The sequence below is a fragment of the Porites lutea genome, chromosome 13, assembly GCF_958299795.1.
Source record: "Porites lutea chromosome 13, jaPorLute2.1, whole genome shotgun sequence".
Lineage (NCBI taxonomy): Eukaryota > Metazoa > Cnidaria > Anthozoa > Scleractinia > Poritidae > Porites > Porites lutea.
In genome coordinates, this window is record NC_133213.1 from 22452695 (window position 1) to 22472547 (window position 19853).

A 19853-nucleotide genomic window follows, 5' to 3' on the forward strand; every position below is an offset into this window, starting at 1 on the left:
AAAAAACTGTTTGCGCCAGATTCCAAATTTTCCACTTGAACACGTTGTCATGGATTTTTTCTCATCCTTTAGTTCCCAGTTCTTGCTCATGTTTTCTCCTAATGATTGATCAGCGGGGAAGTTATGAAATTTTCCACTGGCTATCATCATTGCTCGTACGTTCTTCTTCTTAGCTTAGTGCTTGTTAACGACGTTTCAATGGGGAGCGAAGGTAAGATGAATGAATCTTCCGCTGTAGTCGTTTGACAGCGGTGTAAACTCATGCATCACACCGTTGATCGACGAATAGAATTTTGTACGACTTTCATGTCAGAAACAACCATCGTCAAGTTTTGCATTGTCATGGTGTTAACCCTTAACTTACTTGTACTTTATAGCGTAAAAAAATGCGTCATAGATAGGCTGATGGAACAATCCTAAAGTAAGATGTTTAAGTTGAACAAATTTTTAATAACAATAGCTGAATAATAGGCCGATGTAATTTTCTACTCAGCTGTCTTTAAACACAATTTGATTCGACATTAGTCAATTATGCAATAATGACCCTTCTGGAAGGTTATTTCGGTATCCTGAAAAATGGGCAAGAAATAAATAATACATTTATATGCATCTTAAGACTTGTAACAGTCTACATCCACTCCCATGCCAGCTGAGCTGTGCATAACCATTATTAAAGCTTATCTGCGCACAACTTCAAGAATGATCTTGTACTGTGCCCTGAAGTTGTAAAATCCTGCTGGTCTCGTCCTCTTTCTTGCTACCTTTAGCCAGAAAATTTTCCTTGAATTGTTAGCTAATTTTTTGTTTATGTGTCTAAAACCTTGTCTTACCAGTCAGATGTTTTTCTTTATTCAGCAACCAAAAGTGATCAAGAGGCTTACAAGGTCCAGTTTACTCAAAAAGAACTAAAGGAGCGACTCACACCACAGGAATATCATGTCACTCAACAAAAGGGAACAGAGAGGTGTGTTCTTTGTACTACGTTTCTCAATGGAGGATCCTGGATCAAACACATTTTAAATACACATTTGAATGCCAGGATTCGAGATCAGTGTTTTGGAACAAAAAAAGAGGGGCGAGATTTGGGAATTTGATAACAATGTAATGAGAGATTATTAGGAAATTATTTGGGAAGTTTTGTTTTGATTAGAATAGCTGATATCTACATGTAGTACGTAATAAGTGATCTACCCTACAGTTTCGTAGAATTGAAAAATATTATACTTGTCATATGCATATTTTGAAAGACGTAGTGTCTTTATGTGCACCCTGAGCCAGTAAAGTCTTTCTTTCACTTGCTTGATTTTAACGCAAGTATTCAAGAAAAACTTTAAATGAATTGTGCAAGATCTTTGTTGAGCATGCGCTGCATGTTGTAAGCATATTGTTTTGAACCTAGTTCTAACAGCCACGTGCTTGCTACAGCAGGCATAGTTATGACCATCGGCTTATCAATAAACAGATGCTAGCACCCAAAAAATCAATTTAACAAGAGTAAACAAGATTGACTTGTCCAGAAGTTCAGGCTGCAGCAACCTCAAAGGCTTGAGGCTATTCAGACAAAGCCTCATTTTCTCCTCACTCAAGATGACAATAGGAGGTTCTGCTTGTGGCTACTAATAAATTAATTAATACTAAAACATATTACGTGAACAAATTTTTAAAACCTACATGCAGTCTGTGGATTTATGGGTCCACTGTTTTTCCTTTTCACAGGGCATTTACTGGCAAACTGGTGGATAACAAAAAGAAAGGAACCTACAGATGTACTGTTTGTGGCAAAGAGCTTTTCCTCTCTGATGCCAAATTTGACTCAGGTTCAGGGTGGCCTTCATTTTGGGAGACATCCAAGGACGGAAGTGTCAGAGAGATTTTGGATCGATCATATGGAATGACTAGAACAGAAGTGACTTGTGCTGATGTAAGTACAGCGAAACCCGTAAGATCAAAATTTGAATTCTCAATTGTTGCCGCTACTCATTTCCTACAAAAGTAATGGGGAGAAGTTGATATTAAAGATATCAAGCAAATTCGTCTTGTGTGATCATGTCCGTTGTTCTCATGACCACTCTGTTTTACGAAGTATTGATATTACAAGGAGAAATTGTATGCTGATCACTCTTAGGGCTTAAATGGTTAAGGCAAGCGAGTGAGATTTAAGAGTAGGGGTTTGGTATAGGAGTAGGTGTGGTGATGACAATGACCTCAGTATAACAATCAATGACAGTATGCAAAGAAAGTAGTGTCCGATAGCCCAGGACTAGTGGATTTTGCTATTGGGCTATTGAATTCTGTTCTACGCTTGCCCGATGGGCAAGTGAAGTTTTTTGAGGAGTTCAAATTACAGGAGAACTCAACTGTGTGATCAATCCTGCTTATCAAAATGTTTTTGGGGCTAGTTAAAATGAATTTTGGGCTATGGCAAGCTGTAAAACTGACTTTCTTTGTACCCTGCAATGTTCTCCTCAGAACTTACTATCTATAGAAGGGTCTAGTACTTAGGGGGGCACTCCCCATTGCCTTTGAGGCAGAGGCCCTGCCCGAAGGGGTACGTTTTTCAGGCTTCTGGTATACAACTGTATGAAAGGGTCTAGGGATATCACAAGTTCTTCTATATGTATAAGAAAGGGCAAGGAAATCTGAAATTTCGGTATTCAGTAGGCCTTACCCGGTAAAATTGAAATATTTTAAACAGCTGCACCTTATGGTTGTATTGTTTGAATGAAAATTTATAACAACTTAACCCCCCCTCCCCTTCCCTCCCCCACTCCACCCCTGGATAAGGGATCCCGATCGAACTACCCACAAGGGTTGTCAGAAAGTTTTGAAGTAGATGGCTGGGTTGTCAAAGTAAGCGGCCAGTCCAGTGATATTTTATTTCAAATACGCCATCCGTAAAGAAATGCTAAGCAGAGTAGCTGGCTGATACTAACCAAGTAGTCGGCGATTTTCACTGGCAGCCGGCTACTTTTGACAACCCTGTACCCACCTTGTAATTAAATTGCTATGGACGTTTTTAGGCCATCGATCAGCAAGCAAGTTTAATAGGTTATGGAAAAATGATTAAAACCTACGTGGAGTTATACTTTTTTCTTTGGTTTTACCTTCTTTCACTGCAGTGTGGAGCCCATTTGGGACATGTGTTTGATGATGGCCCTAGGCCCACTGGCCTTAGATACTGTATCAATTCAGCATCACTGAAATTTGACCCTTCCAAAGGTAAGTTATGATAATCTGTCAGCTCCCTTAAAAGTGGACACCATATTTTTATAAGGAACCTTGCCTTAGTGTCCTCATTTGCAACTAGATCAAGAGTCTGTAATAGCGGGAGTTTACTTCAGTTAAACGTGTGTAATTTATGTTTTTGCATGGGATTTAGCTGCTGTCTGTACTATTGGGATGTCCATTATAGCTAGCCTGAGAAAACAGCTGACATTTGGCGACACTTCTGCTGGTTTCCCCACCAAATGATGCCTGAGAAATTCCATACTGATAACGTGTCACGTACTACCCAAATCTGGGTGGTGCTTCTGATTAGTCGTGCTGCGCGGGAAATTTGATTCAACCAATCAGGAGCACTACCCAGATCTAGGTAGTGACGCGTCATCAGTATGGAATTTCTGTGCTCCTTTCTCTCGCCAAATGTCAGCTATTTTCTCAGAAAGGCTACATTATAGCAAGATGTCTGCAAGACAAGAGTTCACTGTAATAAGATAATAAATTTAGAATTCTCATCAAAGATTTTCACAAAACACAGTACAGTTTGTATTTTGTTTATGGTGGGTAGGGGTAGCTAAAAATTAGCACATGATTTTATGCTGTTGATAAAAAAGAGTCACTTTAACATATTTAACAATCATTTCGTTCTGATCTATGAACAGGGGCTGGTGAAAAAAACAAGAGCGAGCTGTAGAATTGAAGACTCCCGGTGGAAGTGTTCAAACTGTTGGTAATAATTTATGTCTTCATGTAATATGACAATTCTGCTTATTATAATGGCTGAGCTTGGAAAATTATCAGATATTTTGTGGCTTATCTGGAAAAGAAAGTTACTGAAATTAAAAGTGGTGTACCAAATATTAAGTGTTATGTTATTTCTCTCCAGGATGGGTTCTAGTGTGTTAAGTTGGCTCATAATGCATAGTTTCTGGAATAATTTAGGTCTTCTTTTCAAAATTGATGGATAAATGTTACAAAACTTAATCATTTCGATCCTACAGTTATTGTTATACTATCATCTCTTGATTGATAAGCACCCAAGGGCATATTTTCCAGTCATTGTTGAGGGGGCTTTATTGGACTGGTTTGGCAACAGAACGGGAATGTCAGTTGATGAAAGGAATGTTAATTTGCCGCTCAGCTATTGGTCAAGCCAGTTGTTTCATTTGCGTGCACCGCCGTCAACTGATGTTTCCGTTCTGTTGCTAAATCAGCCTATTGGAGTGGGGGAGGGGGATGCTTATTTTAAACTGAAGAGGTAATTTACCCTTGGCAATTCATTTTAGTTTAACAGTATTACTAAAAAAAGTAAAGGATATTAAAACCGGCATTCGATATCATACACTGAACCTTTGAGTTTAATAATCAATCTGCATCATTAAATGCTGATGTGCCCAAAGCAGTTCGTCTACAGTAACTGTTAGTTCCACTGTTCAAAAAGACAGTGGAGGGGAGGGGGGGGAACGGAGGATTGGGGCTTCTTGCAGTGCAACAAAAGTGTGCTGTCTGGTAGCAATTCTCTCCGGTTAAATGAAATATTAAACAATCATATAATACATATACTGTAGTACAAATGCAAGACTAACTGAAGTGCTCTAAGAAAAATTCTAGGAAGCCCAGTGCTCTGGGCCTGTGAAATCCATGGTGCCTAGCGTATGATTCTATGCAAATATGAGATTTCCTAGTTGCCCAAGAGCAAAAGTAAAGTACCAGAGGATACTGGGTACTGCTAGAGCGCTGCCGTGAAATGTCCCAGGTACTTTACTATGATAAGTAATAATGATGATGAGGAGGAGGAGGATACAGAGAAGAATTCAGCTTTAACATGATCAGTAAAATTTCAATAATAATAATAATAATAATAATATTAATAATAATAATAATAATAATAATAATAATAATAAAAGCGCACTATTTAACCATGCTTCAGAGTAAGAGTCAAATAACAGTTTATTATCATTCTTATCAATATAACTTGGTCAAATAAATTTCTGATCTAAAGTCATTAATTTGGTCATTATCTATAGGAAGTTCTATCTTGATTCCTATCATCTTGGTACTTTTATTTGAGAAGCTGAAACAGTACTGAACTTATAGTAGATAACAGTAACAAACAACATGTAAAATGCCTTTTAGTTTTACATGCAAGTCAATGGTTAAGGTACACAACATTTTTGTTTTTAGCTGCTTTTTAGAAACTACATGGATTTCCAACAATGACTATAGTGGAAGCTCTCCTAACGGACACTCTCAGTCCTAAGCAGACAGCTCTATTTGCAGCCACGTTCATAAATACAAACTCTGTATTTTTACATTCCCATAAGCGGCCAGCTCGTATATTATGGATACCTTTTTCGCACCCCGAGGGTGTCCACTTACGAGAGCGTCCACTGTAGTGAAAACCACTGAAAAGAATATTTAAACTGTCAGACTGAAAAGTGTTAAAATACATGTACTCGACATCTTTTGTCTAAATATTGATAATCAAGGGGGAAAAAAGTTGAGAAAGACCAGGCCTGAGAAAACAGCCGACATTTAACGACGCCACCAATGGTTTCCGTGCAAACTGACCTTTGAGAAACGTGCGCAGAAATTCCATACTGATGACATGTCACTACCCAGGTTTCTGCACTGGTTTCTCAGACACCATTTCGTAGGGAAACCAGTGGTCGCATCCCAAAAAGTTGGCTGTTTTCTTAGGCGAGGGGCAACCAGGGGAGGTTGGTTGATTAAATACATGTAGTAGTGGATTCTATGGAATCGATAAAGCAGCTAAAACCAAAGTTTCATCACACAACATCAATAATAAGTATCTCAATGTTTTCAAAGTATAAAAGCATTGCCAAGTTACTCACTTTGACCATAATATGGCCTACAGTACTTTTATGAAAAGTAAATACAACACACATAGGTTTTGTGTACACACAGTCCTAGCAAAAATATGTTGCTAGGAAACTACATCTCCAAACAGACACAAAAAATTAAGTTTTTGAATGAAAAACAAAGAAAGCCCTCTGTAAACCTTTCAGACCAAAAACTCATGAGCAATTTCTTGTCTCTGATTCAGTATTTTATTACATCTATAAGATCAAGTCTATTTCAACCAGAGAGCAACCTTGCATTTTAGACCTAAAATACAAGGTTTAAAAAAAATTTCCTTAAAAGGTTACTGAGGATTTCATGTTTCTCGTGAACAAAAACAATGAAATAATGAGCAAACGAGCGGTACATGGATATATACACATCACTTACTACTTCTGCAGTACATTCTTTATGTACACCTTAAGCCCTAACATCAGCATAGATACTTGGTATTATTCTTAACACATTCTTTTTTGCTACGTTGTAAGTTTTGTAGAGTACTGGCCAGGCATTTTTCTTAAGTACTAAAGAAAATCCAAATTAGTCTAGATCTGTTGATTGATCAGGTCCTTAAACAACAGTCAAATGCCAAACCACAAAATCTTCAATCTCTGGATGGTCTTAGACCTTTCCATTCAAAAATATCATGTTCAAAGTCCGTAAGACCCCCCCCCCCCCCCCCTTCATTTTCAAAGAAAATGCTTAAGATTGCTGACAACTCAAAATATCTTAAGAATCTCTATCAATCTTAAACCTATAGAGATCAAAGCCCCCCCCCGCCCCCCCAATCTACAATACACACTGAGATTGGGTTAAGAGTCTTAAGTCTGTTTTCTTAAGTTGTAAGATAGCTAGCCAGTCTCTGTTAAATTGCTGTGGTCCTGTTGAATCTGCTGTTCATCAGTCAAAACCTGCCCTGGTTGAGACTTTGCTGATCAATTTGTTTATTCTCATGACCTTTGTGTTTAGAAAAGCACCAGTATAATAAGGAGAAACTAGATGCTGATCAATTTTAGGGCTTAATGACATAAATTGGAAATCTACTGCTAGGTATATTAAACAACATCAAGATATCACCTTTAAAATGCATGCATGATGATATTAAATTCTATATTAATTGATCACTTTAAGAAAGGATTTTTTATGTACATAGTAGTTTAAAGAAAAATTAAAGCAACCTGTAATATTATTATCAGCTTCTTAATGTATAGCTATACTTTTTGCGATGGAATGCCAACTTGACATCTCTAAGCATCATTAAATAATTTTACCAACAGATTCGTCAAGAATCTCTCATCAGATGATAATGGGAAGCATAATTAACAAATGAAAGTGCATTCTAATAACTTAACATCCTGTTTTGTTAGTGTAGCATTCGTTAATTGCATTAGCCTGTGGAATAAATTCCAGCACTTGCTACAAAACACTAACAATAATGATCTATTATTGTGTTACACCGTGAACATGTCCAAGTGATTGTTAACGATCTACATTGTTTTGCAGTATTAACTGTAATAAGCATTAAATTTTTTTTTTGCACAAGCAGCAAAATTATACACATCCTTATGTACGAGCCACAAAATATAATTCTCTCATTTCAATACGTAATGCACCTTCTTCTTTCACCAGTTTGGCTTTTTGACTTGTAACCAACCTTTCTAGAACCAAGGTCATGGAACATGGAACAATAAAATAGGCACGTCATTGCCGATCATCATTTCTAGCGAGGTCAGTCTACATCATCATTGTTAAATAAGTCATCTGGAGGAACAATGTCAGTTGCTATAGGCACAGTATCTGTCGCTGTTCCTTCAGCTGACAACGGCGCTACTTCTGCTACACCAACCATTGTTGGTAGCTGAGGTGTCAGAGTTGCCTGTTCGTGAGAGACATTAGATGTTAATTAGAAAATAAGAAAAAATTAGATTTAAATTGAATTAAGAAGATTCTTTTATTAAGGCATGAAATTGGTTGGAAAGTTAAGGGGGGCTGTTAGTCACAGAATTAACTTAAAAATCAAAAATAATAATATTACATTTTTTGAGACTATTAACCTTGGGCCCCATTATGTTCACACAAACTCTCCCGACTGATCTCCATACATTTTTTGAAAAATTAGTTGAGAGAATTTGTTTAAAGATTATGTAATTAATTCTTGTTACCTTTCCTCTGTATGAGGAGAAAATTGATGTTAATATGACCATTGGAACTTTAACATGCTGATTACAAATAAGGGCCCATGGATGAAAGGAATCTAAAACAAAATTTCAGCTCACCTTTTTGTGTTTTAATTGTTTTTGTTTGTTAGACACCACCACTGTTTATTAGCCTACACCACAGACAAAACTTCATCTGTGAACAGCACCAAAATCCGTGTTCTGAGCACCCCAACTGTGTACTATGATTTTGAGTACATTCCATGATTGGCCTGTTAAAAATGCCATTTTTGATTTGCCAATCAAGAAGAAAGGAATTCGAAACAAACTTCTGGTAATTCATTGAATCCATGTGGGCCTACAACAAGGAAATTGGCACTGCTACACAGATGTTACTCTTGAGGTTAAATTACCCTTAAACCTCCCCACCCTTCTTAAAGAAGTCATTGAAACAACATACAACCCACATTTTTCCTTGGTCTTCCTCGGCCTCGCTTTGGCAATGATGTGTCAGGTGGAGGCTAAACAAAGAAGGACAAGAAACTTTTCAGTCAAACTTCATGAGTTAAGCACTCTTATCCCCTCTCCCCCCTCCCCCCTCTCCCCTCTCCCCATATGGACAGTAAAACTGTATTAATCACCCACTCCCTTTCATCCTCCCCCTATTTGCACCAATATGATTTCTTATGCAGGTATCAATGTTTGGACAGATAGGAGGGGTGTGGGCATAGGTGCAGCATTTGAATTTTTTTAGCAATTTTATGGTCAAATTTGCGAGAGTGGACAAAGGAAGTGTTCACATGCTTCACCTATGCCCGTAGCCCCCGCCCCCCTCTGACTAAATATTGATACCTTCAATACTCTAAACAGTTGCCAGATGTAAACAAACTTCTTTGAAAACATCAGCAAATGAATAGTGCAGATTGTACAAACTCAAAGGATCAATGAGTGTATTATAAGTGACCAATAGTAAGAATGAATTAGTGCAACCGTTGACGTCTCTAAAGTAATAATGCATAATATACCCTGGTAATATCTTTTATATCATGTTAAATAAGCCCTCCCCCCCCCAATCCACTTCTGTGATGACCACCCCACTCTCCTTCCCCCCCCCCAAAAAAAAATAAAGCTGAAAAAACTATTTCCACCCTTCCCCTCAGGAAGGCCAATGTGGTTCAGTTTAATCCTTGTCGGAAATTCTCTTTCCTTTTTCTGGTTTTCACATGATATTGTGATGTAGCAGGTTTGAGCCATCTGAAGGATTATTAGAAAAAATAAAATTTGCACCAAGGATAAAACTGACCTGCAACATACACTGCAATTAGCCTGGAACCCGGCTTCACAGAAGGGGGGAAGGGGGGGGGGGGGGTGAACAGGAAATCTATTTTTCTTACCCATTTCCTAGGTCTTCCTCTGGGTCTCTTTGGTCCAGTGGCAATTGGTTTGGGCTGGTAAATTAAGCAAAAATATTACCAGGTTAATCCTTCACTCTCAAGTCTCAAAGGTCGGTACACACAAGGCGACAAGTTGCAGCAACACGTCGCAGCAACAGATCACTCCCTGTGTACAGGTAGGGCGACTAGCTGTAGCAACACGGTGAGGCGTCATGTCACAGTGACAAATCTCTTCATGTGATCTTGTGAAAATCTTTGTCTCTGCAACAGAATTTTGTTGCTGCAACAAGTTGCCATAAAACAAATCTGACTGAATTCTGTTGGACCGACAAAGATTTTCCGAAAATCTCCAGTACACACACAGCAATTTGTTGCTGCAACATGTCACCACAATATGTTGCTGCAACTTGTCACCTAGTGTGTACCCACCTTAATAATGGAGATTTTTTCTAATTTTTGAGTGCAAATGAACTCTTGCATTGTGACCATTGACACTATATTTTGGGCCAAAATACAAGACAATAATTATTAGTCAGTGTAAAACGTATAATAATATTGGTGCTTTTATTAATTTAGATAAGCTGATCTAAGGTGGCTAAGCAACCGAGGACTGGGTTAAATATAGTTTAACATTTACTCACTCGTGAAAGGATATAAATTTGAAAGGAAAACAAAAGAGCACAATCTCAGAGACAAATGAAAAATAATCCAACAAAAAAGTATTCTGACAGTTACTGGCAAGTTATAACTTATCATTGTGTGTCTTTGATTAGAATTGCCTATTATATACCGGACGAATGACATGGTTAAATGAATTATACGTGTAGAAGAAATTAAGCCAACCATGTCAAAAGTTCAATCAGAATTGCTACATATTTAATAAAGGAGAGATTGTTGAAAACTTGTTGTATAGTTCTTTGTTTTTCTCAATTTTAATTCTCCAATATTCAACATTTCAGTGTTAATTGTAAAGTTATGAGCTTTCCCTTGAGTTGAGCAAAACATGATGTACTAAAAAGTATCCACACCCATGTATTTTATTGTGTGATGTAACCTAATTACAAGGCTGGCATGTGGTCTTTAAAACAGTTTATTGCCCAGCGATCTGAACAGTAACAACAGATACAGCTGTTGTTTAAGATTAATGAAAGTGTCGTCCATTCTCTTCCAAGAGTGCAAAATTCAAGAAAAATTCTAAATGTTAAAGACAAACAAAAAAACGAAAAAAACGGTACAATATGAGCATACTGCTAAGGAGGTATCATTTGTACGTTTACTCATTAAAAGTTTGTCGATAGACTTAAAGTTAGAACCACCTTGTACAGCATAATAAACAGTACCACAGGAAAGTACTGCTCAGTAGCTTTCATTTGAATGGTCACACTTTAGGATTTCATCCACAGACTCGAAAGTTAGAACCACCTTGTACAGCATAATAAAGAGTACCACAGGAAAGTACTGCTCAGTAGCTTTCATTTGAATGGTCACACTTTAGGATTTCATCCACAGACTCGAAAGTTAGAACCACCTTGTACAGCATAATAAACAGTACCACAGGAAAGGACTGCTCAGTAGCTTTCCTTTGAATGGTCACACTTTAGGATTCAGCTGAAGTAAATGATACAGACCCCGGGGGGTACTCCTTTATATAAGGCATAAATACGTATGTACCACCCTAGAGGGTTGGGCTTTTGAGCCGTTTTAGTTTGAAAACGAGTATCGACTTTGCCCATTTTGGTCTGGAATCGTGTATGGTTTTTCAAGAAACTTCGGGAGTCCATGAACGTATTTATCGTTTCAAAATCAAAAAGAAAGACAGAGTAATATACGAATTTGAAATGGATTTTAAGAAATCTTTTTGCTGGCGTTCTAAGCTAAGTAACGCGGATGACATAATTTCTGCCTAGGCCAGATCGAAAAAAGGGTATGGAAAATGACAATTTATGATCTAAAATAGGGACAGGACTTGGAGAACCGCCTGATTCACCCCCACTGAGGATTCCCGGGAGTCCCTCCCCCCCCCCCCCGGGCGAAGGTTTGAAGGTTTTTTTTTAATAGTTTTAGAGTTTGTTCAAAGAAATCCTCTTTAGCAGCGTTTTATTTCCTTCTGATTATTGTGAAATTTTCGGTGCATTTTAAAAGGGACAAAAAAGTTGGAGTGAACCCTCTTGGGTAACATGAAAGAATAGTACAAAACGGTTTCATTGTTTCACTTAAAAATTTAATTCACAGATCATAATTCAAAAGCACTGTGTTTACACCTTTGCAGATTTCCATTGTAAAGAACATGATGCACATCAAGTAAAAAAACTTGAAAAATAACAATGAATCGCTGAAAAGTACTCGTAACGACACGTTGGAATAAATTTACGCAAGAGAAAGGATAAAGAACAAAAAAAGAGAAAATCCGTGCAACTCAGTCAAATTCTAAAATTTCCCTAGATAATTCATTGACATGAAAGAGTTTTTGCTTCATTATTCGTTTCTTTCTTCTTTTTGTCATAATTTTTCAATGTTTTGTCTTCACAAAAATGATCCTAAAAATAATTTTCTTTGATGTTGTTGATAAATTCCTCCCGTATTATTTCCAAGTACTTAATAAACTTTTCGGTTCACTCAAAACCGCCCTAATCTTGCTTAAAAAAACAGATAAAAAAACCTTTCCTAGCAAATATTAACGGTAGTTAACTCTTCCGCCAATTATGTGAAAGTCTCGAAGATTTTCGTCCAGTGAAAAAGCTTTTATCGATTTTGTGAGGGATGCAGTTTTTTTTGTTATTGTTCTGGAAGTAAGCTTTATTGAATACGGAAAGCACGTGGTCGTGTCATCTTTAATTGCTCAGGTACAATGGGGCTTAAAGAGATTTCTTTTATGGGGTCATCATTTTCTTTTGAACGCTTAAGATCTCTGTGGAAAAAAATATTTTTCAATAGGCGACAAGTTCGGTTTAAGAGTCGAAAATCCGTGTACCTTGTTTGGCTCATAAACCATTCCGTAAACTCAGAATTTTGCTCCAGGATTGCAAAATCAACCCGTTTGAATCTTTGATGCATTATACAGAAACTTAACTAGCATGAACTTCATCAGCAGTTTCGAGAAACGGGTCCCTTAGCGTTAAGAATGATGTTGGGTGTCCCGTTATTTGAGGTCGAAATCATAAAACTGTAATTTTGAACTCAGCGTTTTGCTTTTACAAGTAAAATTCTATTTAAATTAGTTCATAAGGACATCGCTAACAGATCGATTTGAATACATGTATATGCAAATTTGACCCTAGAGGAAAGTGGAGTTTTTAAAACGCATTTTTAGATTCTAAATCGAATCAAGAACACAGTTGTCCTCGAAGACAGCTGCAGTTCTTAAAGAATACAAAGTGATAAACTAAAAGGAAGTCTAAAAACTAAACCACCTGACCTTAGGATTATCAAACGATATCTGCAAATTTGTTTCGAAATCTGTCGCTAATAGCGTAAAGTGGGTAAACCTTCACACTAGCAGATAACATCGATAACTTTTAAAGTTTGAGCGCGCGACAGAAACCAAGAAACAAGAGCGAAGGCGGAATATTAAAGCAACAATCTTCATGGGCTTATCAGGCCATAATTGTAATTTCCAGCAAGGAAATTTCACGCAAATAGGAAGGAAAGAAAATAATCTTGAAGTGTTTCTTTGCTTTGTTTTGTTTTGGTAACGTTGTAATTCAACATGTCAAAGAGACTAGTTTCATGGTAATCTTTTGTTGCGGTTTCCTGTTCATTGAAATTTTGTACTCCCTAACGTTAGAAATTTGACATTTTTCTTTCAAATTTCAATTGAAAGCACGAATAACACCATAGGAAAGTTCTTATTTTAAGCTTTCTTTCACAAAAATTCGCTCGAAAATATATTATCATTTCGTCAACCCACACATCCCCGAACGAATTCGATCAGGAATTGTCAAAGTAACACAGCGAGATAGAAACGTTCTGTTGGCTATTAAGATTTCCAACCTTCTTTGTCAACATGGGCTCGCTGTGACAATTTCGTTATCATCTTCATGTCAGGGGGAAAAATCAACCCAGACCGACGTGCTGAGAGTTCGTTTTAGAGCCCCGCATCAAAAGCACGTGGCCGTAAGAATGAAATTCTATTCATTGCACGATGTATAGTTTCACGGATAAAGGCTGCTAAGATAAAATATATATATTTCAAAGTGTGGGCAGGGCGCTCCATTTGATGTTTGACAAACATTTTATGCAAAAATCAATGTACAAAAAAGCGCGGAGTGATCGCTTCATTTTCTTCAGTTCAATGTTGCCCAATGTTTGCTCTCCACGCCACGAAGCCCACATGATAGAATAAAATGGTTACAGAGAACGAAGATTATCAACAAGGGCGTTTTGTCACAAAATGAATTTTCATTGAACAAGCAAAGGCAGGAAGATGTAGCCCACAAGTTTAATTTCCGCGTAGGACTTCATCATCTTTCCGCACTTGCGTAACATATCACCTTTTACTTCTCGCCAATTTTCTCGCGATTTTAGGTGATAATTTTTTCCTTTCTCGCCCATTGGGCAACGATCCAAGATTAATTTCTTAATACCGGCCGAGTGTACTTTCTATAGTAACTGTTTTCCGATTAAAGCTCTTCCACACATTGTCCAGATGTAAAAATGAAAACCTACACAAATACCCTACACGTGCAATTTTTATTACGTTGTCATTCACCTTTCTTGGCGATTTATTATTTTTTTTCCCGCGAAAACAACAGATGGACCACGTGCTGCACGCTCCCCTATGATCACGCATGCACAAACTCGACATTCACGTGATTTAGGTGTCTGCACGAAACTATGCCGAGAATTTCACGCTTCGGGAAACATACGTTCACGAAAAGTTTTCCAAACGGATTTTTAAACACCGGAAGTCTAGTAGAACATGGGAACTGATTAATGACACACTCACATGAGTTTTGGTGGTGGTTTGAGTGTCTGCAAACTTGCCGCCGCCTTTCCGTGGCGCGAGGACGCTGTATTTTATCTTGCTTAACACGCATAACGAAGTTATTATGCATCGAAGTTGTAAACATCGATTGTACAAAAGGATTGCCTCTTGGCCTTTTCTGCATTATTAACCACACAACAAAAAAAGTGCGCTCACGTCAAAATCCTCGGAGCGAGATAAAATTGGCCTTTCCCAGAAACAAGAGAAAAAACAAGATTGCAAGTGAAGCGCCAAACGCGAATCAAAATTACATGTATGACAAGCTAACAACAACGCTTGTGCGTGATTTTTCTCGCGCCCTCATCCTCTGGTGGTCTAATAGGATCATAAAAAGGGTGCATGTATTCGACAGGTCAGCCAAAAATATCCATACCATAACTGTGCATAACATGGATTCTGTGACAATACAATACTATCAGAGCACGCCATTCTCGCGCGCGAGAAAGGGTTTTCACGCAAATTAGAACGCGCACAGTTTGCAAAGCTCATACTCTATCGCAGCCTACCTTCGGATTTTTATTCTTTGATCCTTTGGGCCTTCCTCGTGGTCTTTTTATCACCGGGGACCCGTCATCTTGCGCCTTCTGCGGTGGGAAAAGTTAACAAACATTTGATGATCAATCGATATCAACAGAGCTAAATTTAGTGCTCGAAATTAATCACTACAGTGCGCGCGTGCAATTCACCAAACCTGCGATTCACGAGTACTGAAATGTACCTGAAACAAACAAGTTACACACTTCTGTCAAAGCACTTTACCTCTGGGAAGTGTTTTCTCGGCCGACCTTTCTTTCCCTTCCCGGGGACTTCCGCTTGTAAGGGTTTCTCATTTTGTTCATGTTCCTCTAAAGTTTCCTGTAGTGATTCCGATGTAAAACTTGGCTGACTCGCTTCAACTGGTGCCAAGACAGATTCGTTCATTGTACGCGCGCTTGAAAAATTATTTCAGTATTGTGCGCGCGTGAGCGTTTCTGAGAGCTTTTCGCCGTGCGCCTAGAATTCTTACGACCCCGCCTTGCGATTTTGTAATCGCTTTGGAATTTTTTTCCCAGTGCGAACCGCGAAGCGTGGGTGTAAAGATTCCTGTTCCTCGAACCAGCGACTCGAGAATAGCTGCATTGAATCACCCCTTTCAAGTTTACGTTGTTGTTTTCGACTACGGTACACAAATCATTGGTAAATTTACTATCGTGTGGTCATACGCTAATTGACTAATACAACTTTAGTTGCGGCCATCTGATTGGCCAGGGGGTGATCCATTGTCAGCTCGCCCCGCGCGCAGTTTGTTTCGCACAAGAGCACGGACCACCCTCGTCTTTTGAACGTGCCGCTTGATTGACAGGCGAGCTGAGAAACCGGAAATGAAGTCAAATAAGAAAAATTTGTTGGGTTGCTATAGGCCAGCGATCAAATGCACCTTACCTTCTACTGGCTTTTTTTCCCCCGCGAAATGCAGAGTCTATTTTATAACGTTTCGCTGCGCCATTTATAACATTGGCCTCAAAAGATTACAGGGGATTAATGCTTAATACGAACTCGTGAATGCAGCGCTATACAGCAAAATATCGGAAGAACAAACATTACTGGAACTTCCTAGATGAGTTCATTATCTAGAAACCTCAAAAATGAATTTTCTCGCATCTTCAGGACAAAGAGTCAGCCATTGTCAATAAAAGCTATCACAACAACACACTTACTTGCATTCTCGAGGAATTTTAACCTGATCCCTCAAACAAGTAATATTCTAACACAAGAAAAACAACCCGTTTAAATGATAAAGCTATCGATAACATTTGACAGCAAGCTGAAAAAATGCATCATCAGCGCTTTACTGCACGAAAATCACCTAATTTTAAATGCACTGAATAGAAATCTGAAAATTTGAGAGTACATCGCTGGTAAAGAACAAATGGCCAGTTTTCTAAAAAGTTCGCACGGCTCTTAAATCAATAGCTCTCCTGTATGTATGCAGATGTAGAAATCTGTCCCATTAACAAATCGATGTTAAGCCTGTTTTTACGCATCATTAAGCTCTTTTTGTTACAAAAGTACATGAAATCTTGTTAATTCCCTGCCAGGAACGAGCAAACTGCCATTTTATTGCATTCATAATAACGAAAAGTAAACATACTTTGGAGAAAATAATGTCGTTGACAGTCCAAAGCGGTTGGACTTCGGAAACAAAAAGCTGAGGCCTTTCCGGAATAAACACAGTGTACTTGGACTTTGTTACATTTTTACACTTTACTCAACAAACTTGTCTATGTATGTTATTTAGATCTCCCTGGGGTGTTTTAAGGGCTGTTTTTACTTAAGAGGTCATAAAGAGGAATTTAGTGACGTTGTGGTCCTGTTGGCAAAAATGCTTGGCGTTCTTTTAATAGCCTACAATATTAGACAAGCCTAGCATGGAAAAAACATTGGTTATTTTAAAACAATGTTGGATTCAGGCCAACAAACGGTTATGGATGAATATGCAAAAAAACTGTATTTACCAGAAGAGCATTTGATTGTAAAATCTACCATGACCCGGGGACTGTGTACACGACGAGGAAAACGAATGACCCATGATCGGGGAGTTGACAATCTCTTGTACCGGGTTCATGGTGGAAAAACTAAAAAAAATGGCATAACTGGTGACATATTACAAGTGGATATAAAAAGATCAACGTATAACGATAAATGAAAGGTATATTCTTAAAAAAAGCAGATTACAACTCGGGAATTTATCCATCAGACATTGCTTGCGTCAGTGTTTTGAGGACAGGATCTAAGGAAACTTTCCCTTCTTGCGAAATTTTCTCTAAATTCTTTACGAGTTTGTCAGGTCCTCTATTTCACGGATTAGCTCAGATTTATCCTGATCTGACGTCAGTTTATTGCGAAAGATCCTTCCGTGTATATTTTTTAGGGCAATGAAAGTCATTGAGATGAGTGACTAAACAACTGCACTTGCAATTCCTTTGAAAGGTTCGTTCGTGCAATCAAAGCTCAGTTTTGAATACGGCAACTTAAAAAAAAACTGGCCCCGAACAACGCCAAATCTAAAGATTTTTGGTTAGCTGAGGGATTTGGCGAGTTAGAAAGAACTTAAGTTTGGAGTTGACTGGTCTTAAAGCGAGAAGACACCGCCGCGGTAACCGTTCGTTACGTTGTTGTCAAGCGAATTCTACTGGTGAAGACAATACAACTGAAGATACAAGCCGTCACACCCACGAAAAGGGATTGAGTCAGTATACGTATACCCCTATTCATACACATAGTCTCTTTTAAGAGTTAAAAAGTTATAATCCATTTCATTTCTTTAACGAAACAGACGTGCTGCTGAAAATTCAGAAGAGAGAAGAAATCGATGAAGAAATCTCGAAGTAAAAAACAACTAAACTGTCCTCCGATGATCCATAAATTAGGCTTGCAAAGGCAAGGGTCACAGTCAGTTGAAAATTGTGCAATATATTTTACACATTGGGAAAATGTTCATAGGGAACAAAGTTAGAATTACCGACTTCATACGGCATGAACACAACATAGAAAAGTACTGCTTCATGATCATGGATAGATCTTACTGTCTGTGGTCAATCTTAGTCGATTTAGGGCTGTGAGTTGAAATCATGGGATTCTTGACGATGTGACCTACCAAAAACCTTCAGTGAAGACAATGGAAAGCTTTAATACTTTATAGCTCAATCGTGTGCAAGGTATAGTCATAGTTCATACTGAAACGCAGATTCCTTGCTTTGAGAAAAACGTTTGGCTTTGGGGTAGAGCTCACACACACTTGCTGTCTATGAGTCACAGGGCCTTCTATAAACGCTTAGGACTTCGTGTAAATTTTCACTCAGTCCTCCTGATACGCGAAGTCGACAGAGATTGCAGTTAACGTATGCGGCAACCGGGAGCAGTAAAATTCTTCATTTTGATCACACATGTTCTTGGCAAATAAATGCCTTTGGATTTAGTCATGATGTACCAGAAACCGGGATCTTTTTTTTTTTTGCTAGCTGGGAGCTTCCGGCTTCACGCAGTCTTGCGTGCAGTGTGGTTCCTTCAAACTTTAGCACGGAAGGAAATTAGAGCAAAAAAAGCAGAGGTTCTCTATGCACACGCTCAACGTTACACACAGCTAGATTTCTTTAAAAAGTCGGTTTAATCATGAGAATGTTTCCTGTGAAAAATGAATTTGGACTCAGTTGTAACGAACCCTGAATGCATGATTTTCAATTGTTGCCAGTTAGCTCCGGTTCAACAATGTTAAACTGCGAGCTAGCCGTCTGTTTATCACATATGTCAATACGTATAAAGTTGCGAAAGAAATTGTTCATGAACCCCAAATTCAAAATTTCTCGTTTGCAGTTGTAAGGTAGTTGGGAGGTTGCAGTTTTAGTTAGTTGTGTGCACTGATTGCGTGATTATACATTCACCCCGCTGAGAAAGGTTCATGATCTCGATTATGAAAAGAAATACTAACGTTTTAAGAATGCTGCTTCTCTCCGTATCGTGATTGCACACCATTCATACACTTTGCAGTGAGATTTTCGTTTTGCCATTCTAACTTTTAACAGTGTGCGTGCCCAGGACAAACTACTGCGATGTTAACATTCAAATGAAACCTTCGTTTTACCTTTAACATATAAGGGGGTCTCAACTCTGCTTGTTACTTTTTTTTTTTTCATGATTTCGTCAGGTCTCATCTGTTTTGCAAGACCAAGGTTAGCTCTAGCTTTGAAGAATTGACCTTAGCAAAACACATGGTCAGGAAAAGGATTTCTTAACACAACCACACCTTCAAAAAGAAAATTCTTCATCTGAACCGTGACACTAATCTTAGCTGCTGCTTATTGTTAGGCCAGAAACTTCTCACAAAGCTTGTAGAGCTTGTGAGAAAAATAAGCCAGTAGCAATCCAAAGATCAAGAGGTCCAGTTACTGTGCCCAAAAAATGTTTTTGCCATAGTCAATTTTGAATTGTTCTGTTAAACATTTGAATGGTCAAACAATTGGATTTCGTCCATAAATTCAAACGCAATAAACACCTTGTGCAGTAGAATAATTTTAACACTGAGTACTGGCATGGTAAAGAAGTTTTTCAGTTGGCTTTTCTGAATGATTACTCTATAGGATTTTGCACACAGACTCAAACGTTAGAACTGAAGACCCAGAGGAAAGTACTGCTCAGTAGCTTTCATTTGAATGGTCACACTTTAGAATTCCATTCCACAGACTCAAAAGTTAGAACCAC

The 19853-nt window shown here is 38.2% G+C and overlaps 2 protein-coding genes across 4 annotated transcripts; one reads left to right on the top strand and one right to left on the bottom strand.

Moving 5' to 3' along the window:
- The first annotated feature begins 81 nt into the window (after nucleotides 1-81).
- Nucleotides 82-4022, top strand: LOC140923650 (peptide methionine sulfoxide reductase MsrB-like). The gene is made up of 5 exons (XM_073373720.1): nucleotides 82-211; nucleotides 856-964; nucleotides 1717-1921; nucleotides 3120-3219; nucleotides 3882-4022. Exons 1-5 carry the CDS (start codon nucleotides 124-126, stop codon nucleotides 3911-3913), a joined length of 534 nt encoding a protein of 177 aa, XP_073229821.1. The 5' UTR covers nucleotides 82-123; the 3' UTR covers nucleotides 3914-4022.
- Nucleotides 4023-6924: 2902 nt separating this feature from the next.
- On the bottom strand, nucleotides 6925-15815 carry LOC140923651 (uncharacterized). Of its 3 annotated transcripts, none has more exons than XM_073373721.1 (5): nucleotides 15375-15808; nucleotides 15122-15199; nucleotides 9632-9685; nucleotides 8705-8758; nucleotides 6925-7957 (listed from the first exon to the last, which is right to left on the bottom strand). In XM_073373721.1, exons 1-5 carry the CDS (start codon nucleotides 15534-15536, stop codon nucleotides 7811-7813), a joined length of 495 nt encoding a protein of 164 aa, XP_073229822.1. In that variant the 5' UTR covers nucleotides 15537-15808; the 3' UTR covers nucleotides 6925-7810. The 3 variants fall into 3 exon arrangements, with proteins under 3 accessions (XP_073229822.1, XP_073229823.1, XP_073229824.1); XM_073373723.1 differs by having other exon boundaries at nucleotides 7822-7957; nucleotides 8698-8758; nucleotides 15375-15815; XM_073373722.1 differs by lacking the exon at nucleotides 9632-9685 and having other exon boundaries at nucleotides 15375-15814.
- Between the last annotated feature and the right edge of the window lie 4038 nt (nucleotides 15816-19853).